This window comes from Chroicocephalus ridibundus, chromosome Z (genome assembly GCF_963924245.1).
Source record: "Chroicocephalus ridibundus chromosome Z, bChrRid1.1, whole genome shotgun sequence".
NCBI lineage: Eukaryota > Metazoa > Chordata > Aves > Charadriiformes > Laridae > Chroicocephalus > Chroicocephalus ridibundus.
The window spans coordinates 76,866,583-76,891,788 of NC_086316.1; the positions used below are offsets into that span (position 1 = coordinate 76,866,583).

A 25,206-nucleotide genomic window follows, 5' to 3' on the forward strand; every position below is an offset into this window, starting at 1 on the left:
CACTTGTTCTCTCCCAGAATTGCCTGGGATTCAGAAAACCTCATTCCTCACCTAAAAAATTTAATATTGCCATCATGCTTTTTTGGTATTTATGTACCAAAACATCCAAAAGATTGCAAACCATTAATAACTGAACATGCATAATCATACAGAGTGCTAATAACCTGAGAAAGCTGATCCAAGTGAGCTCATCGGTACCACTGCAGGCTTCTGCAATCATCCAGGATGAGTATCCACAGCACAGCACCGGCAGGGCACATGGCTCTGCTGCCCACACATGGCTACTGGCTGCAGCCACAGAAACACAGGTGCTATCAAACCGATGCAAGAATGCACGTTAGCTTGGATCTTATGTGCAGAAAATGCTCTATTAGGCAGACAGATTTCCCTATCCCAACACCCTGAATAATGTATGGCTAAGATGTCTGTTAAAGACTAAAGGGAAGAGAAAGACGCACAAGAACAACTTCAAGTTTACCATTTAAATGCTGTACATCAACTGTTTACTAAGAGTCTTTGGATGGAAAATGTTTTCACAACGGTACATCAGTGATGTACATAAATTCATGATACAAACAAACAAGACCTGAAATGATTTGACAAGTCATCACAGCATATCATCTGGGAACAGAACTACTATTTCCCCATTTCAAATGCAAGGTGCAACTTCTGCAGTAAACATTTTGTTATTAAAAATCTCCATATGCTCATTTTCTCAAGTCTGTAGTTCTACACCAGCAAGTCAAGAAATATCAAGTGTTTGATTTTTCAAAAAGATCTGTGGTTGCTGAGCACTTCAAGGCGGGGTGGGGGGGAAGGAGACAGGGACAGAGGAAGTCTTTGTTAGCTCTGGGTTTCAATTCAGACATCTCTGGCTTGTGGTTCAATCAGACCATGCTCTTTTGCATTAGTCAGGGAAGACAAAAGGATAAGCTCTTTAAAAGGTCTAAGTATCTTCAATGAATTTTTCTAGATTTAAAAGAGAAATCTACATTTTTTCAGGCATATAGTTCCTCCTCTGGTTAAAAAAAATTAAAAAAAAAAAAAAAAGCAGGCCACGTTTCTTCAAAAATTCCCCTTGCCCTTCACGAAAGGTTTTATTCTTTGGAGCAGAGAAACTGATGCACTTCTTTCAGTGTCGCTTGCATGTCCTCATATTCTGCAAATTTGCAAGCATCCTCCAGCTTCAGCCACCGGAAAGCCTGGTGCTCCTCCGAGAGTTTGATTGCTGTGTTACAGTCCTTCACTTCTGCCAGCCAGTAAATGACTGTCTTAGGTTTGCCACGGACAGGATAGTGCAGTTCTTTCTTGTACCCCTCTATGAGGGTGAGCTGACTGGCCTGAAGACCAGCCTCCTCCTGTGTTTCCCGGAAGGCTGTCTGCAGGTCATCCTCTCCTGGGTCCACGTGGCCTGTCAAGAAGGTGAAAAAGTCTCTGAGAAGGAAACTCAGGTTTTCTTTATTTGGTTGACAACTAGGAAACACTGGGAGTCAGAGATGAGAGTACACTGCAGCTGATACAGAATCAAATGGAAACTGGAGAGCGGAAATTGCTTTTCCAACCTTTGCGCCTTGTCTTTGTCTCATGCTTTTAGGATCATTGTCTATCCACATGTTCTGAAACCCACAGTGGCCTGTCAGCACTAGACATCTTTTCTTCCCAGACCTTCTCTCCTCTTCTGGAGCACTCTGCACCCATAATGTTCCTTCTTAGATCATACTGAGGACTAGGTGCCTCATGAATGTTTTTCCTTTATCCAGTTAGAGGGGAGACTGCTCATCTGAAAGAGTCTTAGTCCTCTCTCAACCCTTCCCTCCCGCAGAAGCTTGAGGCTCAATTCTGCAAATCTTTTACTCATTCCCACAGCCCAGAAACAACGGGACTAGGGACCAACACATGCCATTTAAAAGGTGGGTTTCAGTTAGGGGTATTTTTATCTCTCTCCCATATTTCCCTCTGAAACACAGCAAGCCTATAAGCTAGACCTTTCACCAGCTGCGTAGTTCTTCTAGGACACATCATTTATTTTACATTGCTTAGAATGAAAGGTGCCATTACAAACAACGGATAAATATAACACATCCCCAGCTGTTTGTACTTTTGTTGAGAAATGTCAGATTTGGTTTTCTCATGAAAGCTCGAGACCAGAACATAAATAGAACAAGCCAAGCAAGATCTCAAAAAAAGCAACACAGCAGGAGCTGGGAGGCTTCAAGAGGGAAAAAAGTTAAGCTTTATTTTGCCCCTTGTGTCACTCTATTTTCTTCATAGCTGGCTGCAAATAACCATAATTTCGTCACAGAGATTAATCTTTCCTGAGGTCCCAGGTACCCAAAGCCACCCTTTAGTACCAGAACTGGGGCATGTGGGGAGCTCATTTGCTTTCCCAACAGGTCTCACTCACTTCTTTGTCTGCGTATCTTACAACATCACATCATCTCAAATGTAAAATACACTTCTATCTCAAGTGGCAACTGTGCAAAAAAACAGCATCTGATGTTGCATTTGATGTCTTGGATATTTGAGATCAAATACACAGAGGCTTTAACTAAAAATATTTTCCCCCTGATTCTCAATGCTGCAAGTCAAGCTACCTCCTTTTTGACGAAGTATGCATTTCCATAGCTAGGACCTTTACAGGTCCAGAATCCACTTGGCCTTGTACAGCTGGATTACTCTTACAGTACCCACAGCAAAAACCCACAGGACATCCATGAACAGTAAGTAACCACTATTTTTTATGATAGTCATGATCCATAGTCACCAAATGTGCAATGCGTGGAGGTAGCGATAAAGCCGAAGGGCTGAGATTCAGTTTCAACTCAAAGGACACCAGTGCAAACTCCTGCTCTCCAGCAGAGCAAAAGACAACCACCTCACCCCGCTGTTGATAACCTCAAGTCTAAGCTCAGTAAGTTTCCAACTTCGTGCAACACAGTTTACCTACTGGGAAGAAAAAGGACTGCTGGCAGCACCTCATACCACAGCTTCCAGATCCTCCTGCACTAATGCAATTCCAATACCCTGAGGAGGAAAATGAACACCGCATCCCCTTCCCACCAGCCTCGGCTAGTGCAAAGTCACAGTTCTAGGAGTAGAGATGATGAAGCTATGTTGGGGGACGCAAGCAAGTCCAGTTTAATCCTGTAAGGGTTTCAGCTGCTTACGGAACTTGTAAAATATCAATGTACAGCTGTAGACATAAATTGCTTTTTGTGTGCTCTTGAAGAGACGATTACATCTCATTCTGCCTCGGGACACATTAAGCCTATGTGTACATCATATACAAGTTACATTACTGCACCACACAACCTGAGGCTGCCTTTGAAGACAACTCATACCACAGAGAATATATAATGTAATAGCTCGCCATTATTTATTGCCCCTGAATCTGTACCAAGCTACTATTAAAGGCTGCTATCAGATTGTGGCTTTTGTATGTGGCTTTTGATCTATAACACCTTAAACAATATGTTGAGGGAGGTGATTCTGCACCTCTACTCTGCTCTGGTGAGACCCCACCTGCAGTACTGCGTCCAACTCTGAAGCCACCAGCACAGGAAAGACATGGACTTCTTGGAGAGGGTACAGAGGAGGCCACAAAAATGATCAGAGGGATGGAACTCCTATCTTACGAGGACAGGCTGAGAGAGCTGAGGTTGTTCAGCAAGGAGAAGAAAAGGCTCTGGGGAGACCTTCTTTTGCCCTTTCAATACTCCAAGGGTGCTTGGAAGAAAGATGGGGACAGACTTTTCAATAGGGCCTGCAGCGATAGGACAAGGGGTAACGGTTTTATACAAAGAGAGGGTGGGTTCAGACTAGAAACAAGGAAGCCATCTTTTACCATAAGGGTGGTGAGACACCAGCACAGGTTGCCCAGAGAGGCGGCAGACATCCCATCCCAGGAAACATACCAGGTCAGGTCGGAGGGGGCTCTGGGCAACCAGATCTAGTTGAAGATGCCCCTGCTCATTGCTGGGGGGTTGGATGAGATGAACTTGAAAGGTCCTGCCCACCTCAAACCATTCTATGATTCTATGATTTTGAGTGGGTGAGACCTATGCCTATGAGTCATTTCACTCCCTACTGAAATGCATACGAGTCATTTCAACCACTTGTCCAAAATTACTGTGTTCCCAGTGAACCTTTCCACATGCTTTCTCCTCCTGCAACAACCAATCATGTCCCAGCACATGTTTTTTAGCTTTCCAGTAGGCTGCAAACTCTAATCCCTTAGGCTTTTGGTAAAACGGACAAAGGCGAAGGTTTGGAAAGTTTTGTTCTTTCCCTTAATAGGAGAACATAGTTGATACTCTTACAAGCGTTTTTTCCAATTTGCAAATTCCTGTTTACAAACTGCTCCTGCCCTGTGCTTTAAGAGTACCACATTTTACAAAACAAGAAGTAAAAACTAGCAGGAAGAAATCTCAGAGGGTCAAAACCAGCATATAAGAAGATCTACAAGGAAGCTGAAGTACTTCTTTGCTGTGCTTTTCCTGTTATCAGGGCTGCGACTATGTACTAACACTGGCTTTACAGACAACGTGTTGCCATATGTCTTGGGACCTCACTGAAGAGTGAGGGTGGCTTAGGTGAAGATGGATAACCAGGTTACTTTTCCCAGCTGTCGCTTTCATCTCTGCTGCATTAGGTATGCGCTCTTCATCAATCATCTCCTAAACTTAAAAAAATTCCTCCATCTTTGAAGGAAGGCGTTTTAAAGTAAATTATCACCTATTTCAGTTTGCCTTCTAATGTTGCGCTGCAAACTGTAATGCTTCTGATTATGCATGGGCCAAACAACCATGCATCTGGCAGAGGGTCAGACCTGGGCGAGAGGGTAAAACTTCTGTAGCTACCTAATTTCAGTTGTCTGTTCAATGTCTACCAGAAACATCAGATATCTGAGAAGCAGGATTGGGTGACCAGCCCCCAGCCCCAATCAGTCGTGCCCAACAGTTTGTACATATACTTACAAAGTATATATACAATACAAGCATTTATACAATACTTGCAAAGAATTTCAGCCCACTCTGCTGCACAAGCAGCACGATCAGTGGCTACTGTCAACTGATTAACTGCCCCACAAAGCTGAGCTTAGCAGTGTTCAGCCAAAGTTCAGTCTCTAATCTCACTCACTCTCAACACAAATGACCCTGAAGCATGTTATCAGAACAAACGTCACCTTTGGGTGGCGTCCAGTGATGGGTCCCATAGGATGTCTGAAGGAGGAGGTATTCAATACTGTCAGTGACCTTAGAAGGTGGTGCTGAGTGCAGCCTCCTGAAGATGATCAAGCCACAAGCTCTCACAGCCATGTCCCTCTGTTAAATGCAAGGAGAGCTGTGGAAAAGCAAAGAGGATCAAGCAGGAACAACATACAACATGGAGCTCAAACAAACCAGTTGTATTTAGCCAGGAAACGTATCTCAGTATGAGCTAAAAGTCATCCATCCCTTTGTAGTTACTACAAAATTAAACTGCATCTTATTAGCTAACTTTGAGTTGTAAAAAATTTAGTCCTTTCCTTTTAAAACAAGGAAACAGGCTTTTAAAAAAAAAGTTACCAAGAAGCATGAAATATGACCTGCATGACATTTCTTTGCTGCCAATATATTAAACACCACACTGTAGGGACAAAAAAAGAGATAAAGCAAAAGGAAAGCCAGTGATTAACACTCTGAAGCTTTTACACTGCAAAAATCCAAAGACTGTGCAAAGATAATACCTCAAAATTACTGGAAGTGGCACACAGAAATCATTGCCTGAGACAGATTCCCTGCAGCAGAGAACTCCTCAAAATGCCAGTGGCAGAACTGAGAAAAAGAACGCCAAAGGACTGGCTGTCTGTTTTCTGGTCTATACACAAGGCTGTTAAAACAAAACTAAAAGCTTCCTGGCATATGTGTTAAGCACTGATTTGATGTAAATAGAAAGGAACATACCTCTTAAGAGACAAATATTGTTATCAATAAGCTATGCAGCTAGGAAAACTGGTCCTACACAGAAAAACAGAGAAAGCAATGGAGATGAGAAATCTATGTTAAAGAAACCAGCAGTTCCCAGTTCCAGGCAGAGCTCTGCATTTTGACCGAGCTGCACACTTCAGTGAGTAATCCCTTCACACAACACTCATTCTCCCTGGCACGCCCAGTGCGGCATGGCGACACCTCCACACTGGGAAACCACAGAACAGAGTGCTTCACCGCCAATCAAGCCCCAGGATGGCGTTCAGCCCTCTTGGTTAACCCCTCTTTAACCGCCTCAATTAGTTTCTGATCAGCCATGCCGAAGATAACCCCCCCGAAACACAGCAACCAACCCAGGCTGGTTTGGGGCCCGGCGGCCCGCCCAAGGCGGGAGGCCAGCACCACCTCCCGTGCGCCCCTGGAAACGCCGCCCTCCGACGGCCTGGAAGGGCAAACCTGTCCAAGGGCCGCCATGCCCCAGCGGCCCCCGGACACCCCTGCCCCGCCGCCGCCCCGCTCCCCTTCCCTCCCTCCCGCCTTGCGCGGCACCCCAGGGCCGCTCCCAGACGGTAGGGCCCAGCCATCCCCCGGCAGCAGGCTGAGACGGGGGGTACCAGTTCTGGCAGCCCCGGGAGAGGGCGTTGCCATGGCGACGGGACGGGACGGGACGGGACGGGACGGGACGGGACGGGACGGGACGGGACGGGACGGGACGGGACGGGACGGGACGGGACGCGACGGGACGGGACGGGACGGGACGCTGTGGGAACCGGAGGTGCAAAGCCCCGGTCACCTCCCCTCCAGCCACCCCTCACCTTCTCTTCCGGGATGGAGATTAGGCGGGGCGCGGAGCATGACTGAAGGCAGCCTCGATCAATCACAAGCAGCGGCAGGCTCGGGCGGTAGCGCCTCCCCACCATTCTCTTCTCTCCTGCCCTTCCTCTTGTCTCCGCCCACTTCCGGGCGCGAAGCTCGACGATTGGTTAGTCGCGCGCCGGGTCACGCCCCATCCGCGCCTCTCCCTCTCCCCTATTCGCTGGCGGACGGGCGCGAGGGTTTGAAGCGGGAAAAGCGTTGTTGCCATGGAGACGCGGCCTAGTCGCTGCTGCCGAGCGGCGCCGCGGCCGGTGAGTGGTAGCGGGGGCCGCCGGGGGGGGGCCTGCCGTGAGGTGAAGGGGATGGTGGCACCGAGGGAGGGGGGGAGATGTCCCGCCCCTCCCCAGGCGGCGGGGCAGCGCCGCAACTTCCCTCAGAAACCGTGTGGGAACAGCTAGGGGAAGGATGGGAGGAGAGCCCACACAGAGGGCTGGGTACGAGGCCCCTTCTTCCGTAGGGTGAAGCTGTAAGATTCCTGAGTTTGGGACTAAATTAACTGAGGGAAGCTATAAATCCCCACAGGGCTAAATTCAGTGACCGTGTCGCCCCTCAGCCTAATTCCAGATGCGCGGTGGTTTGTTTTGATACGTTTATAAAATAAATATTCAAAGCCATTTGGTGAATCTTACTGGCAGGAGAAGCCGGGACACAATTTTCAAATAATCAGCATCCTAATATAACTTGTAGGTTATTTTCTTAGCGTGCAGTTGAATATTAGACACTTCCCTTTCCATGCAGCTGTTGTTCTAAGCAGTTGTCGGGGATCAGCTGTAGGACGGAGTCTCTTCTGCTGAGGTCACCAGACTATACTTAGTATGTAGGGATGATTATAAAAAATAGCAGTCTCTTGTGAATTGAAAAATATTCTGTTGGAAAACAAAACAAAAAAACCCGCAAACATTTAGTTGTTGGTTTTAAGTCTGCCTGAAAGAGCAATGAAATGGAATTGTAGTTTTGGTTACAAACTCTGTGTTAGATATGTCAGCAGCAAAGGAAGTGGGAGTGTTGCCACAGGGAGAAGACCTGCATCATGGTCCAACTGCAAAATTGTGGTCAGTTAACATTAAAAGTATTCCCTCCTCTCCGATTACATTTACTGTACAGAAACTATAGGTAGCTATCTATTGATAGTATTCATCTTCATTCCTCGGATCCTCAAAACAGGCTGCTACGATACTTGTCCCAGTGAGCCACAGAATGTTTAATACCATGTTGTGTACGTGCACGGGGAGTTGTAATCCTATGATCTTACAAAGGGATCTGCTGCAACGTCAAGCATTGTTTCATAGATCCCTACCTACTGCATGAAACTAAAATTACAAGCTCGTATTACAGCACATATTATCTCTTATTACCAAGCTTGTGCTTATAAAAGTTCAACCGCACCCTGACCCCGTTCTTCACAGGAATACCCTAGTTTTGAAGGAATGGGGTCAGAATGATTAATGGCAAAGCACTTTGTGTGGTGATCTGGAAAAGCAAATTAGCCATTCACATCTGGAGGGCTAAATCAGATTCGGCTTTGGATCACAGTTTAAAAAGGGCTTAATGTTTAGATGAATAAGAAATAAAGATGGATGACTGGTGACGTGAGTTAATGTCTTCTTTTTCGCTATTGTAGGTTTGTTCTAGTCTTCTGCTTCTATTCGTCAAAAAGCAGCAAACACTTTTGGATGGACAGAGCCTGCGCTGAAAACTTGTTTGAGGTAATGTGGTTACAAGTGTAAGGAGTACAGTACAATGCTATAGTCATAGCCAGGGAAGGAAGCACATCTGCCTGCTACATGCATTTACAAATTTTGTAAGTTCTTAACTTTTATTTTTATAAGGTACCTGTAAAGCAAAATCATTTACATAACACAAAGCAATAGGCAGGAAAACAAGGTGCTGTTTGGTTTTGTACACTGATTAACGATTACTACGTTTATCAGGTGCCCTTGAAAATTGTTCCTAATAAAATTATTTCATTATCACACCAGAGTTTATGATTCAGAATTATTATCTCTAGATTATTTGCAGGATTAAATGTATAGCTGCATTAGTTTGCATTTGTAGGAGTGCCACATCAGATTTCTTCACTTTGCCATGACTTAACTTTCCTGGTTTAATATACAGATATAGTGATATCTGTGTCATGTCTCTGTGGTGACGCTCAGGATTATCAGTGGAAGTCAGCTAAAATTATCAGGTAAATATGATTGAGCTACAGTGGGATAATAGGGCATTGTGTTATTCAAGTGAGTGGTGCGCTGAGATCTTTAATATATCAGAGGTTAATAAGGATCAAGATATAGTGGTCTAAGGCTGCTTTGTTCTTAAAATAGCCTATGTAGGGATTTTACGTGATTTATTTTATGCACAGTGACTGACACTTGCTGAGTGAGTATCTTTGAAGGCCAGCATTTTTTCTACTTTGAAAAGTGCATTGAGAATGAAAAGATTTCTGTAAGAGTTAATTAATAAATAAAAGCATTTTAAAATGGAGGATCAGCTCCTAGAGCATAATTTTGTGGTAAGTTAATTTCCTTCAGAAATACATAAAATGTAGCCGCTTGTTTATACTATTTATGCCTGACTTTTCTTTTTTTTCCCCAGCTTTATGACCTTTAAAAATCCTCTATTACTGAAACAGAGGAGGATGTCTGTGATGACAAACTGCGTTCTTAGTCTGTGCTTTGACTTGGTCCCTTTATATAAAATTCTAATGCTTTTTAACAATAAGTACTTACCCATTACCAGCATCTGGCAGCCTTTTAAGATCTTTGTAAACTTCTTTGCATAAGAAATGAGTTGTAGAGAACTCAGGTTTGCCACATAAAGATGATGGGTTGACTGGTCCCTTGTTCAGACATCTCATGTGTTTCAGCAATAACTGTTCCACCATCACTGCTGGCTTGTGTGTTAGTAGGTAAAGGTGCTCTGGACTTCATTGACTTCACTGTTTCACTGACCCCCTTCAGCACCTTTTTGTCACTGGTGTGAGAAGAAGGTGAAAATTTCAAAGTGAAGCTGAGTCCTTCTGCCAGATAAAATGCGAAGGGCAACCACTGAACAGTGAAGAATTATAAGGGATGTTGTAATAGAGATGGAGTGAAGAGTTGTTCTTAGGCCTGGGAGTATCTGGCCGTATAACTGAGTGCTCACGGAGAATTGTACCTCTGTACTGTATTCTTTCTCAAACCTATGTTTTATCCAACCATTTGAAGAAGTCTTAGGCTTTTGTCTCAATCCTCTTTTTGGTGAAGCCACCCTTGGCTTTGCAGGAAACAAGACCTGGGCTTTGGTATGAAACTACTACACTGAAGAATGTTATATTTTTCTGCCTCAAGACACAATGTTCTCTCAGGTCAACAAACAAAATTAGATCGTGACAATAACTGAGGGAATGCTGACTGTTATTTATTGCAAAAAAGTAGAAGTCTTCTCTTTTTTTTTTGCCAGAAGATGGCATTATCATTAACAGTTTAGGAATCTTGAAAACCTACCAATACTACTCTTATTTCTTTACAACGCCAGTTTATTTTGAAGAATTGTGTACCTGTTTTAGAAACAGTGTCTTCAGACAGAAAGGATTGCACAGTGTTGGACAAATTAAGGTATTATTTTAATAAGGAGAAAGGCGCTCCTTTCTTTTAGAGCATCGCCAATTATAAAGCTGGAAGGTTTGCACTGACAGCTGCAATTTCCCCTAAATTCTCTTGCTTATGAAACAGAACAAATATTTTAGGAAATTGTCTACTCTTGCGTTTTAAAGTAACCAGAAATGCTGGAATCCATCACCATGATATTTGCTTAATTTTTTTCCATGGTTAATTAATTTGTTACTTTATTACTGAGTGTTCAGTTTTCCTAGGTTGTGAAGTTGCTGTTCTATGGGTGGAGAGACACTGGAACTGTCTCCTTAAACCACTTAGATCCAGTATGATTTATTATATCTGGGGAAGCAGGAGCAGTTATATTACCTCCCAGGCCAGCTCTCATTAAGAAGCCATTTAGTTGCTTTCACATGGCACAGAGCCTTAGCCAATAAGCCATGCAGAGCTGCTTACATGTCTCAGTACTAACCTTCTCGTATGTTCCACAGTACCTATATTACTTGGATTTTCCATATTTTGAGAAACTTAGTCCTTGTTACCCCAGTTAATAGAAACTTGTCTGTACAGTCATTTCTAGCTGTTTAAGTATATTTTGTTTAATTCTTAATTGGAACCTTGGCCTCAAAATTCTTAGTTCTCTCCTCTTGTATGCTGCTTTTGTTTTGGGAAGTGCCTCAATTTTTTTTCCTTTTTATCCTCTCTTCTCTCTCCTGTGCTAAACATCATCATTCAAACAGAAGTTATCACCAAATTAGATCTTGCACTAGTCTTTGGCTACTCTGTGTTTAACTTAAGTATATATAAAGATGTAAGTGTATATAGGATACAGAATGAGAATAGATTAAATGAATTTGCTGGATTGTTTTAATATTTAACAGATTCTTAGTACTTTGAGATTGGTGTCTCAGCTGTGTGTTCTAGCTGCTCCTTTCATCAAACAAAAGAAATTTCCCGTAGCTGTGCATACAGACAGTTACACAGGTCCTATACTGGTTTTATATTTTAAGCTACCTTATGTAAGATAGGCATTTTTTCAAAAACATAACCCTTCTTAAAATGAAGTCTGAAGTTCGTGTGGAATTTTATCTGTTAAAGAAGTTGGCAAATTGTGAACGCTTGTGAAAACCCTTGCACGTGTGTCATAGTTATCCTCTGTGATCTTTGGGTTTGCTATCCTCTCTGTCAATTTTGATTTCCACTTCCCAGGATCTAATAATCTCTGCAGTGGCTCTGACTTTACCTCAAGATTAACTGCATTACAAGCACATTAAATAAGTCCACCTACATACCAATGTTTTTGTCTTGAAGTTTGTTACTGATGAATCTCATAATTTTATTATGGCTAGCAACTCTCTACAGCTTAGACTCTAGCTTCTAAGTCATTTTAGCTGTCTTCTACTGCACCTTTTTGCCTCTTTAACAACTTGTGATATCAGCACTTTAATATAATCTTTATTGTTTTGTTGTTGTTATTATTTTAACATAATGCATTCATTAAATGGAATCAAATTTGTGAGTGCTATTTGGTGACCTTATTTACTTATTTAATGTTATTGTAGAAATGCTTGAAAATCCTGCCAAAGAATTTGCCCTAAATTAAAGGGAGGGGGAACTTTAATAACTTGGTTTTGTTAAATGTTATTGTAACCTCCAAACATGAGTAAGAGCTGTATTTCCTAAAGTCCTAGACTGAACAAAGATATAAGGCAGCAGTGGGCAACAGATACTTGAAGTACTATCGTTTTTCCATTTTATGGAACAAGTAAAAATATCTGCAGATATTAATCCATCTGGATATAGACAGCTGCACAATGCATTGCTAGGGAGACATGAGTGAAGGAGTTGAGGGTTTTTTGGCATACCTTTCAGTGATGCTTGTGGCTTTTTTGGGTTTCCCAAGAATGCAAGTATGGCCTTCCAGTAGCATATATAGATTTAGAGAAATTCTGTGTTTCAGAATTATTAGGTTATTCTGTCAAGGACACTTAGAAATGCTCACAAGATTTGTGACATACAAGAGAAAGTTATATAACAAAACTACAACTTTGCTGTGGTTCATCTGTAAGATGAATTATCTTAATTACTCAGCTTGAGGTGAGGACAAATGCAATTTCTTCTCCTTTGGTTAGTTAACCAGGGATAGCTGAGCCATATTAGACCACATGCCCTGATATTAAACTGAGTGTCTAAAATTAGGCATTTTACATTCTGTAGCTTGAGGACAGGGTTTCAGTAGCTGCGGCATTCATCAAGTAGACATCAGGCGTTCAGGAACTCTGCAGCAGTAAGTAACACTGCACTGTGCATTTCTTACCCATTCTTGTGTATTGTCTGTAAGTTTAAAATATTGTTTCATAGATAGAATATTTGTTTTGTGTTTTGTTTATTGTTGTTATTGCTATATTCCGTAGTGTTTGGCAGTCTAGTGTATTGTAAACTTGGATTTAAACAAGCTTCTAACCTAACTGCAGGTAATGGCATCAGGAAATGTATAGTTTCTTCATTAGTAACTTTGCTAGATGTGATGTTTCACATGATTCTAATACTTATTTTGTTTGATTTCTTGTAGACTTTAGCTTGAAAATGGCATCATGTCTTTATGAATGCCTTTGTGAGGCAGAACTTGAAAAATACTATCCCCATTTTGCTGCCTTCGGTCTTCAGAAGATTGATGAACTTGCCAAAGTTTCCATGAAAGATTATACCAAACTGGGGGTCCATGACATGAATGACCGCAAACGACTCTTTCAGCTCATTAGAATAATCAAAATTATGCAAGAGGAAGACATTGCAGACTTAAGCAAGCAAGATTTTCAACCAAGTGGTCTTTTCATTCAGCCCCAGGTGACCAGATCAGGTCCTCGTAGACAGCTGCGTTTTGAGTCCTTCTTTGAAGAAAATGATGGAGCAGTTAAAGACTCTGAAACTGAATCATATGGTTCATCTGATTTCAGTGCCAATGACGAGAAGAACAGTGTAGGGGAAATGTTGGGACTCATTCAACCACACGATTCAGAGCTGATCAGATTAACTAGAAGAGACCTAAATACTCCTGGAATATGCACAAAAAAGGACCTGAGCTGTCCAACAGTTTCTGATGATATTGCTCCTCTCCTGGGGGATTCTGAAGCTCCTATCATACAAAGAATAACTCATATTTCAGGGTATAATTACGGACTACCTCATTCATGTATCAGGTAATATTCAGTTGCCTTTATTTGGCTATATTTCATATTAGTCATAATTAATTCTTTTCTCATTGTGGAGAAGAATCTGTCTTCATCACCTCCAAATAAGCAATCTTAACACTACAGAGCAATGCAAAATCTTATAGAGAAGAGAGATATTAATAAGCACTTATGACTTTCCAAGTCTGGTAGAAGGAATCAGCTGAATTTCACCAGCTGCTACTCACCAAGATTGTCTAAGAATAGTCTTTATTGTCTTTCAGGATATAAGGCTTTATTTTCTTGGTGTTTTGGCCAGTCTTTCTTTCTTTTGTTCTTTCCATGAGACTATCTTGGAAAATATTATTTTTTCTAAAATATGGCATTGTCTTTTGATACATTTCTTAAGTTTTTTCCCAGTAAAAAGGATTACACGTGGTCATGGCTATACTTGTTCATAAAGAAATTTCTGAACTGGAGCTTTAAAAAGAAACAGAATGAAGTGGGATGGGATACAGATGTGGTGGTGAGAGGGATGCCTCCCCAAGCACATGATCTGTAACTTTCATACTTTTTCCAGTGTTTGGTAACAGAGGGGCTATGGTTATCTTGAACAACAGGTAAATCTACCCTGGAAACATTTTTAAAGTCCAAAATACTTTTTTCCTGATTCAGCAGCAGAGCACCTACCCCTCTGCACATATACTACCAGCATCTAGCTTGTTGCAATGCAGTCATGGCCGTTTTGTTTTAAAATGCAGTGAAGAGGAGTAGCTGTATGAGGCTGGGGCTTAGTCTTGGAAGGCAGTGGGGAAGGATTTGGTATATGGGAGGATCCATGGAGTTGTGGTGTCAGTTACAACTCCATTGAGCATGCATGTAGCCTGGAGGGACAGGTGCTGTTGCCACAATGGAAAAGTAATAAGGTGACATGGTAGTTAGAGCACTTAAACTATGAAATGCAAGACAGAGGTTTATAACGCTCCTTTGCTGGAAAAAAAAAATCATTCCCAGCTTCCAGAGAACTTCTTAGTGAGACAAGTTCAAGATTTTTAATTCTGTGATAGAGCCATGTTCTCTGTTGTTCTCACTTTCTTTCCGTGTTCATCTTTTTTTCTAAGCACATTCTTCTGTGGCTGTGGGCTTTCTGCATCCTCCTTCTGACATGCCTGAGTTTCTCTTTCTCCTGTTTTGACCACAGAGTATGCCTTGTGCATTCCAGGCTTGGGCCAGTCTGCTGACACTTGGGTTTGTGATTCCTGTTTTGCAAGTGCCCAACTCCTTCACTGAATCCATCCATTCCCATGTCACCTTGTGATTTGCCCACTGCGAAAGCTAATCTAGTCTCATCTATGAGAAACGGTGGAAAACACTGTCATGATTTCAAATGGCAGAAAGATGAAGAGCTCTTTTAATATGTTTAAATATATTTTGCACTTGCCCACAGCAAATGGCAACCCTGTAGCAAACAGGGAATAGGAATTCCTCTGACCTATTGTCAGAAGGGTTTCTAATTATCTGTATCAAGATTTTTCCTTTTTCTAGTAATAAAACAATATATTTTGTTATAAAATACAATTTCTATTTAAGAAATGTTAATAGAAAATCTAAACTTCAGGTTTAGCATGTGGAATTAAAATGCATTTTGTTCCCATACAAAATATATTCAACTAAATGTGCTTCTGAACTAGGAAGAATTTATGCCATTTCTGTCATAAACAGAGCATCCAAGTCTTCAGTTTTTCCTTTCTCCAAATCTTGCAATCAGTCCTTTCTTCTTCAAGCTCTTAGAGCTCAATAGGCTCTTTCTGTAGGTCACCAAATCCAGCCTCTGACATGAGAAGTAAATTTCAGAGCCTCTGATCGTTTGGTGGACAACATTAGGTGCCTAGTGACATCCATAATCTCACACTAGCTTATGAAGCATCTTATTTCAAGTATCATTGCCTATCTTTTCAGGGTAAAGAATTTTCCATCTAAATGCAGGGCCTGATCCTGGTCTGCTGTACTAAAATTAAAGGGACTCCAGTTACAAGCAAAGATTACTCTTGTGTAGTCTTTGAAGATGGCATCTTGAGATGTACATCAGCGTGTCGTATGCTTCGGGGGAGTCATGCAGCACAACAGCAATAATACTACAACCTTGTCATTGTAATGAGATACTGAGTAACTTGTAGGTTTGATTTTAATTTATTAGACTAGTAGTATATGCTAGTTTTCAGTTGCTACATTAAGAGATTTTGGAAGGGCATTTGGACACTACGGCAGAAACACTACTTTTGGGCAAGTTGGGGCTTGATTAAAATTAATTTTTTTCTCACAAATTGACATCCAAATCCAGGCTGAAAATCATTACTTATTTGGCCGAAGACAGCTTGAAAAAGAAAAAGGCTGAATGAATACATTTTGGTCGGATTCTGTCATATTCTGTATGCTGCATCACAAAATGCTTTACACAGCTGGTTAATCAATGAAACACAAAATGACCTCATGTTTCTGAGGTGTCTGGGAGAGAACTAAAGTAGACTTGCCAAAACACAAAAGCACAATTTTGCCTGTGGTCTGAAACGACAATTTTTTATGAAGAAAGACCAAAGGGGAGACAATGATGAGATCGATATTTCAGATTTCCTTTGACCTGAATAGGAACATGGTGATACTGTCTTGTTTCCCAGTTACTTTACTTGTAAAAAGTAAAAGTAAAATTTTACTTGTAAAAAGTAAAATACTGTCTTACTCCCTTGAGTCATTTCTTGTAACCTGTTTGACAGCCTGTAATAGGAAGAATGAAAGTCAGTATAAGAGGAAAAGCAACTAAAGATTATATTAGCTCCTTTTCAATGTCTGGTCGTGCTTTTATCTGTACATTATTAAATGACTAATCATGATTGTGAATAATTTCAGCAAGATTAAATGTCATAAAGTTAACTTGCATATTATGCCAGCTTCGATCATATGTTTGTGGACAACTGAAAACATGCCAGTCCAGCAACAAGTTCAGGAGTGTAGTTGTATAAACACAACTATTCTTTTAACAGAAGTGCACAAAAGACATCTGTCTATTTAGGAAAAAACAGCAGAAACTTAACCATGTAACAATGAGACATGTTTTGTTGGGGCTTTTTTGATAAGCCATTAAAGACGGGAATGTCTTTAAAAGTTAAATTGATAGAGCTAAAAAATTTATGCATATTCTAGATTCTGTAGTGATCTGGTTTTAAAATGTAAGCCTACACTATTGTTGTAGATCCAGTACTTCTGAAAAAGAAACTCCATGGACAGAGAGTGAAAAAATCAGAGTGTGTGTCCGAAAACGTCCCCTTGGCCTGAGAGAAGAGCGACGTGGGGAGGTTAATATCATCACAGTGAAAGATAAAGAAACCCTACTTCTCCATGAGAAGAAAGAGGCGGTTGACCTCACACAATATATTTTACAGGTAACATGCTCCATTTGAATGTTGTGTTTATGGGCCAGTCACTTGCATGGTGGGATAAAGCAAATTCTGCTTGGAGTTTCAATGAGGTGAAACAGAAAAGGGCTGTCTGCAGTTCTTGTGCTGAAATAAGTGGTGGGCGCCTCTATGAGTTCAATGTAACTGTATTTTAATTACTTCTGACTTATGCCAGCCTGTGGCAGAAAACCTGAGCCCAAAATTTTAAGCCTCAAAAGCCTGTCTCTTGCAGCTTTTGTTGCACATGGCAAAATAAAACCCTCTGCTACATGCTATTGCTGCAGGAGAATTGCCTGCTACAGTCTCCCGATAGCTTTCCAGGGTATTTCAGGGAGGAGTTCCCTTTTCATTGTTTCAGCACTGTAGGTCTGTTTCAATGAAACACCCTCATCCCCTCCTTTCCTTTGTTCTCAAATGCTTTTGAAAATTAAACCCCCTTTTGGTGTTTGTTTCTTAATCCCAAGCACCTTGTGCTGTCATAGTTTACATTCTCATTTTTGACTGACAGCACCAGGAACAGAACTGATTTCTAGAGAGCAGCAAGCCATTCTCACTCTACTGGGTGTTATTTTTGCAGTCTGGGTCCTAGGAACAACTGTTCAGAGTGTCCAGTAAAAATTCAGTTTGCAGCACTCTCAGGCCCGGTTCATATACCACCTTTTATGGTGCGACACGTGCAGCAGCTCCACCCCACTCCCTCCATCTGACTACCTATATTTGGCATTTACGTGGTACTTATCATATTAGTATCTCAGTGCTGAAATAACCGCTAATTAATTTTGTTATGTCAGTACAGACCAACAAGATCTTGCTATCAATCAATATAGTCCAAGGAAAAGTATGCCATGGCAAAGGCTGTGTCTATTCTATAGGACCCAGGAGAACTTCTCTGCTTCCAAGTCTGGCTACTTGCCCTGCCTCCATCTCTGGTTCCTATAGAAAGGACAGCAAGGGGTACAGAGCAAATGGGAGGTGGTGGGGCATATTCCAGCTCCACGATGGGGGGACCCAAAGTGCAGGCCCATCGTGGAGCACATCTGCCCTCTGAGCTGAGTCTAGCTGCTGAGAATCCCTGGTTTTATCTGCCTGTACGCTAGGCTGCTTTGTTTGTGCGTTGTGGAAATGATTCTCAGTCCTAGAGATCCACCACCTTAATTTACGCTGCAGTGAATTTATTGAAGTGCAATGTTAGACACCAGTCCATGGAGGCTTTTTTGAAAATGTAATGTTTGTGGCTGTCGCTGCAAACACTATTCTTAATCTAGAAGAAGCCCATAAATGAGCTTTGTTGCAGAGTTTCCAGAGACTCTGCTGCTTTGAGTCAGATCGGGAGTGTGGGAAGTTTTGGGTTTTCTTGCCCCCTTCTGAGATAATACAATCCAGCTTTGCTTAGGAATAACTTCTGTCTTCTCTGCCACAAAAATTTTTTAAGTCTGCAGAACAGAGACAATTAATCACAACCGAGGACTAATTTTGAGAGAGTCAAGAGTAGACTGAGTTCTTTTTACTGTTATAGTCTTACTGTACATCTGTAGGTTGATTCATTTCAGGAATAGATTAGGGTTTTCTTTAATTAGCTTTCTCCCTACCCTGCCCCTTGTCAGAAGACTGTGGTTTGTTCTGCTTCAGAATGATGGGAAGTTAAGGCATCTTTGTTTCCTTTTGGTTTTTTTTCCTCTATCCTCAGTCTCCTTGATTAGTCGTAATGATGTGTTGCTGCATATGTCATGCTGCATGTTAAATGTGCTAGATCACTTTGTACCTGATCCAAAGCCATATGAAGTCACTGGAAAGACTTCTATATTTAAATTTACCTTTGAATGGGGATGAAGGGGAAGTGAAACATATTCATTTTCATGTAAAGAGCATATTTATTTTTCAGCATGTTTTTTATTTTGATGAAGTCTTTGGGGAGTCATGTACCAATCAGGATGTGTATATGAAGACAGCTCATCCTCTCATTCAGCATATTTTTAACGGGTAGGGCATCAGCGCTTACATTTGTTATTTTTTTGCCTTTTTGTTTTCCAATTTCATATACTGCTTTAATTTTCCTTTTACGCTTTTCATCTTTTGCAAAATACATTCATTTCACCTTTGCCACATAGCTTCCCCCTTTTAGAATGTCTTTGATTGCAATTTTGACAAAATAAATCAGGGGAAACTTTCTTCACATTTAGTGAGAAATCTAAATCACAGAGGAAGTTAAAATTGGACCTCAGATGCAACAAAGAGACACCATGGCCAGCCTAGAACGAAAAAATGTGTGCTAGGATTTCTGAAGTCTAATCTCCACTCTAACAAAGTCTTCTGTGTGATATAGCACACTCATCTGTAGAGGAGTAATATTACCTCTTTCATGAGACTGCTGTGAGATACTTTTGTATGTATTTGTACAGTTAATAGGGCAATAGAAATTATTAATAACCTCTTGATTTAATTTTGTTCTATTGATTTGTATTTGCTTAGAGGTTTAATCATAATTACATACTTCCTGAGTAATAGGAAATTGATGGTGGCTTTACGTGAGTGATCCTATTTTCACTCAAAGCAACAAGCTTGAATATAATTACATTTTTGAGTCTTTGAAGGAAAGGATTACATATCCATGCTGAAAATTAACAAAATGGAGCATTCTGTTACTGAAAATCTCCAAGTATCATCAGCAGAGACAGGCAGTATCATGCTCTTGAGAAAGGGAATGTATCAGCAGAGACAGGAGTATCATGCTCTTGAGAAAAGGAGAATGAGGCTTGTAGCTTGCTGTGTAATAACTACTAAAGGCACATCTCACATTACAGCTAATCCAGTAATGCCACCAAAAGACATGCCACTGTTTTTCCTCAGCTTTCCCTAACTTTTCTGTCCCTCCTGCTGCATCCCTTTCACTGGCATTCGTCTAATATGACACCATAGTGAGCTAATTCTGCAATCTAAGCTGTCAATAAATTGTTCACTGTGCTTACTGCAGCCCTACATTTTTACCCATTTCTCTGACAGGGTACTGAGCCAGCTAAGAAGTCTTTTTTTAATGTAGAGGGGTAATAAATAATTTGATTTGTAGTATTTCTTTTTTTGCCTGATTCAGTTCCATGAATCTGTTCACATCATACTTGTGGGTTTGATACTTGTATAAAAGCAAGGATGGAGAAGGAGAAGTAGGCATGCAGTAACCTCAATTTAGATGGGCTTGACATGCAGTTCAGGCTGTATCCTGAGACATCCTTGGAACTGTATGTGCATTGCCACTGTAATCTTAAGGTGATATGATGACAAAGCTGGAGCACTCTGCAAGAAGACAAGACTGAATGAAAGACTGAGTGAACCAAACAGCTCTCTGCCACTGAAAGTGGACGATCCTCTTCCTTACCCCCTATTAGACACATTCACATAGGTTACATGAAGCTAATTTGGGCATATTCTGTGATCATCTCTGAGGTACTTTAATTCACTGAAACAGCAGAAAATTAGCTTGCAAAAAGGTGGAAATCTTTCTGGTGTTTCAGTGCAACAAAGTCAAACATCAGAGCCAGCACAGGGGTCAGTGGCGTTGGTCACACAGCTGGCAGCAGAGGAAAGGAAGAAAAAGACCTTCCCCTAAGCAATGACAAGCCTTTAGATTAATTTAGCAGGACTGCAGCCTGGGATTAAGTAACCTCGCTCAGTAAATTATAGTGCTGTGGTGTTAATTTTCATCAAGTACAACATGTGTTAATACAGAACCTGACTTGTGGCTGTTTTGCGTCTCATGTCACGGTCATTTTTCTCTGTGATTCATAATCAGTAGGATACCCATTCATAATCCTATGATTCTGGAAGAATAATAATGAATTCTTAGTTCATCTAAATGTCTCCACAGAACATACTTGGGAATCACTGTTAAGTGTTTTGCAGTTTCCCAGACAAGATAGCAAACAAAACCTCATTGCTAAGAGGCCACTATAGATAGATATAGACATTGCAGGATCTTTTTTAATAGATAAGAATAAATCAGATGTGACACTAAAAATATCTTATCTTCACAGAGGCAATGCAACCTGCTTTGCATATGGGCAGACTGGTGCTGGCAAGACTTACACCATGATAGGTACTCAGCGGAACCCAGGACTCTACGCCTTGGCTGCCAAGGACATCTTTAGACACCTGGAAGCATCACAGTCAAGGAGCGATCTGCTCGTTTTGATCAGTTTTTATGAGATCTACTGTGGACAGCTTTATGACCTGCTAAATGGAAGGAAGAGGTATTTAAACAAAAATACCTGTTGCTCGAAACCTATGGTTATGAATCAGGTGGTTACTGTTTATAAATCAGTTACAGTTTCATGCAATTACATGTTACCATTTATTGTAAGTGTTATGTATTTCATCGGGGTGTATCTAGGAGTTACTTAGAGAGGAAAGCAGAATTTGACACTAAGTACTGTGGTATTGATAGGTCCTCCTAGTTTCTACTATTTTTGGGGGGATAAAGACCTGTGGTTGAATATGAGCTCCTGCTGTTTTGCTTACACTATAATAATGTAATAGCTCCATATGAAGAGAAAGAGCCTTCTTGTGGCCAAAAGTTCTTATGCCAACCATTGTGGAGTTCCTGTCCTTCCCTGCTCAAACATAACCTCTGGCTTTCCCTCTTTCTGTGCCATTGGGGCTCTGTCTCTTGCCACTGTAGTCTCTGAAGATCCCTTTGATCTCCTCCCTCTTGTCATGCTTGACACTGCAGAGTCTGCTCACCATCTCCCTGAGCATCTTTACCTGGCAGACCAGTGACTCAACTGGAGCTGCCATCACGCTCAACAGTAGCACTTCAGCCCCCAACTCATTTGGATGGACATATGCTCCTACAGGAGCTCCATCTGGAATGGAAATTGGGACAACTCAGTACCTGCTTGGTATAAAAAATAACCATGGTCTGAAATCTCTAAATCAAATAACCATCAGTTAAGATCTGAGCAGTGAAATATTTTCAGAGTGATCTTGAAGGAACTTTAGCTGTCAGCTGGAGGCCTTTAGCAACCTGGAAAGCACTATCCGTAGAGCACCCTGGAGGGCTCAAGAGGGAGGCTTTCTGCCTGCGGAAGTGAGCATCTGTTCACGAAGGAAGCACCTATTTCTGTGCATGTGCATTCACTTTCTCCAAAGCAGTCTTTAAAGAGCAGGTAGTGTAAGCTGTTATGTAAGGAGTTGATTTACTAAGGAAGAAATAGTGTTCTTATTTTCTCTGCATGTCCATTATCTGTCTTACATGTCATTAAAGGAGAAGATTAAACTTCCTCCCGTGTGTATCATGTCTTTATCCTTCCTGTAGAATGTAATGCTTCTGTGTGATTCATAGCAGAGGTGCTTTGAAATCTGACTCTATGGTGATGGGAGATGCTTTAAAATCCTGTGCAAAGATCTTGAGAACTTGAACAGAGCATAACTTAGCAGTCTGAACTTCCTAGAGAAGCCTGAGATGCAGTTTAAAGAGAGACAGGAACTCTAAAATGTAAACATGATAATTTATTTCCCTGTTTTACTGTATTCCTGAACTAGCAGAAATGCATTGCTAATGTCACTTTAACAGTGAAATGTCAGTGGTATGTTATAAATGAAAGACCTCTTCAGCTCTCAAAATAAATGAATGTCAGTGAAGCTCCCACCAGTCAGTAGCCTTGACTGCTTTTTTCACAGTGTCATAGCACTGAAATGTGTTTTCATTGCTGCTATTTGAGAGTTCAGAAATCTCCTTTCTGCACTGTTTCATGTTTCAGACTTTTTGCAAGGGAAGATAGCAAGCATGTCGTTCAAATAGTTGGACTGCGAGAGATTCAGGTGGACTCTGTAGATCTACTGTTGGAGGTAATCTCTACGTTTGCGATAATTTTTGTCTTCTACAGCCTGAGTTGTTGATTGGTGAGATATGTTATTTACAGAGATTGTTACTTGTTGTGTAGTATGTGTGCATATTCTTGTTTAAGGTTCTGGTATTGGCAACCCCTGCAGAGCACTGAGGGGCACTATTAAAAGTGCTTTTATTCAGTCTGCTTCTTGAGTCACTGTGACTTGTGTTAGCAACATGCAAGCTGTTGATTTACAGCTGTCGCTTCTGCTGCCACTCCTTATGGAAAGATCTTTGCCAAGAAATAGACTGCTATCACTATTCCAGAAATTAAGTGGTGTCCCAGCAAGGGACCCTGAAAGCTGGATAAGTGTTTTCTCCCAGTTTCTTTGGCTTCTCTGAACTTATATTTTCTATAGTAAAGGTACTTAGATGTGGGACAAAAGATATAAATGTGAAAATTAATAGAAATACAAATTAGAAAATACTTATGATTGAGATATTGATCTGAACTAAGATTAAGACACTTCTTAGATAATGATGGGTGTTAACAGCCAAGTAAAATTTGGATCTTTAAACGGTAACTCAACGTTCGTCACAAGCAAGGCTTCAGTTTTCCTTCCCTGCCTGGCTGAGCCCTAAAAGAGCACTGACAAATTTACTACATTGTCCTGCAGCAAGCAAGATGCTTAAATCTGATTTCTATTTAGCCTGACTTTGCATAGTTTAATTTCTTTCTCAGTAAGGAAGTGTAAATTACAAGTGCCTGATAGTGTAATTGACTCATTAAAATTAGCCTGGTATTGCCCACTTATATTCCATTTAATTTTGTTCTTCGTTTTCCTATTAACTCCAAGCTTCGGGACATGCTGGTGATGCTTCTGCAAATTAGAGTGTAAATTTGCTATATGGTTGATTAACACATTCTTCTGTATTATCACATTCCACACACAGATGAGCTGTTAAATGACTTTATTCTTACAGGTATCTCAGGAAAAAAGTAATTTTATGTTGTCCACAGGCCCTTTTGAACACAGAAACATCACTGACTTGACTCAGAGCTTCTGAATAGTCTGCAACAGATATATGGGAAGAGTCTTGAATACATCCCTAGTTATTGACTATTAACTGATGTTGACTTTGGCTCAGAAATTATCTGCATTTAACACTAATATAATGCTCGGGAACTGCAGCAGTTGGTTAGATTGCTGGTTGAGAACTGGCCGTGAAATGTCTGTCAACTGTGAACGTATTGATTTTGCTAGATAATATGTTAATTTGTTCTTACGGCCAGAAACAAAATTAATTACTGTTTTATGAATGCCCTGCTACCATTGCTGCTAGCCTTTCTGTGACAGTCCTTAGAAGTTTGCAAAAGAGAATTATACGGATTTGTATCTTGAAGGAACCTTTGTCGTTCTGCCTTGCCTCTCTTCCTTGTTTTCTTATTGTTGTACTGAGTATAATTGATCTCTTAACTTTATTCTTTACTCTGGCATAATTTCTTTTAGTTATGGAAATGGAGAAAGGTTTTGGGAAGGTTTGTGTATTTTGTGTATAACTTTCTGGATAACCACATCCATCTATTACATGAGAAAGTGAAATTTTAAAACAACGCAATAAATAGTCAATCTCATTAGTCTCTTAGGTTATGACTGCAGTCTTACTTTCTTTCATTTCTGCCATGCTTTTGTTTTTAATTTATAGTTAGGATATTTTGCAAATCCGAGTGAATGTGTAATACAACAACTTTTTAGCTGCAATATGCTCTCTAAGCTCCATAGTGTCACCGCAAGCAAGACCATATACAAAGTTCTGAAAGATACATTGGAAGGGATCCAGTCTAACTTAACATCTACCTTGCACCAGATTTTAAGGCTGTAATGAAGCATTCCTCCTAATGTTACCTCATCTTAGGAGGACAAGATCTCTTTCTGAAAGGTTGTGTTTTCATTTACAATTTGCTTGGATTTTGTTCCCCTTATTTTGCAGGTGATTTTGAAGGGGGGAAAAGAACGTAGCACGGGAGCTACTGGGGTCAACTCAGATTCCTCTCGATCTCATGCTATCATCCAAATCCAAATTAAAGACACCGCCAACAGGACATTTGGAAGGTAAGACTAGAAGTGAGACTGCTAAGGGATGAGGAAGTTGAGCCCAGGGACATCCAGGAGACAAACAAAGAGGAGGTGTTGAGTTACTGTGCAGCTGTGAGTTAAAGCAGAAGATGGGGTTCAAAGGGACTTTGAGAAGTTTTGCAGTCCTTTCTTTGCTCCCAGGGAGAGCACTTAAGCCACATCTGTGAGATCTTTGTCAAACTTGTTCGTA

General features: G+C 41.0%; 2 protein-coding genes across 3 annotated transcripts in view; one reads left to right on the forward strand and one right to left on the reverse strand.

The window, feature by feature from the left end:
- Window positions 1–486: 486 nt before the first annotated feature.
- Window positions 487–6,902, reverse strand: NUDT2 (nudix hydrolase 2). 2 transcript variants are annotated; one of them, XM_063319844.1, is made up of 4 exons: window positions 6,785–6,902; window positions 5,946–5,999; window positions 5,186–5,343; window positions 487–1,411 (listed from the first exon to the last, which is right to left on the reverse strand). In XM_063319844.1, exons 3-4 carry the CDS (start codon window positions 5,316–5,318, stop codon window positions 1,098–1,100), a joined length of 447 nt encoding a protein of 148 aa, XP_063175914.1. In that variant the 5' UTR covers window positions 5,319–5,343; window positions 5,946–5,999; window positions 6,785–6,902; the 3' UTR covers window positions 487–1,097. The 2 variants fall into 2 exon arrangements, with proteins under 2 accessions (XP_063175914.1, XP_063175915.1); XM_063319845.1 differs by lacking the exon at window positions 6,785–6,902 and adding an exon at window positions 6,584–6,675.
- An 84-nt stretch (window positions 6,903–6,986) lies between these two features.
- KIF24 (kinesin family member 24) overlaps window positions 6,987–25,206 on the forward strand; it is a 32,409-nt gene continuing 14,189 nt past the window's right edge. Inside the window, exons 1-8 of the mRNA XM_063319876.1 lie at window positions 6,987–7,096; window positions 8,467–8,551; window positions 13,011–13,638; window positions 16,856–17,045; window positions 18,943–19,040; window positions 21,086–21,301; window positions 22,811–22,898; window positions 24,871–24,992. Coding sequence (XP_063175946.1) covers window positions 13,025–13,638; window positions 16,856–17,045; window positions 18,943–19,040; window positions 21,086–21,301; window positions 22,811–22,898; window positions 24,871–24,992 — 1,328 coding nt within the window. The 5' untranslated portion in view covers window positions 6,987–7,096; window positions 8,467–8,551; window positions 13,011–13,024. The remainder of the gene's footprint in view (window positions 7,097–8,466; window positions 8,552–13,010; window positions 13,639–16,855; window positions 17,046–18,942; window positions 19,041–21,085; window positions 21,302–22,810; window positions 22,899–24,870; window positions 24,993–25,206) is intronic.

Coding starts and splice junctions, on each gene's coding strand:
- NUDT2 (XM_063319844.1), bottom strand. CDS start 5,318: ATGGCTGTGAGAGCTTGTGGCTTGATCATCTTCAGGAGGCTGCACTCA. Junction 1,412..5,185: donor TCACTGGACGCCACCCAAAG/GTGACGTTTGTT, acceptor CCTTCTTGACAG/GCCACGTGGACCCAGGAGAG.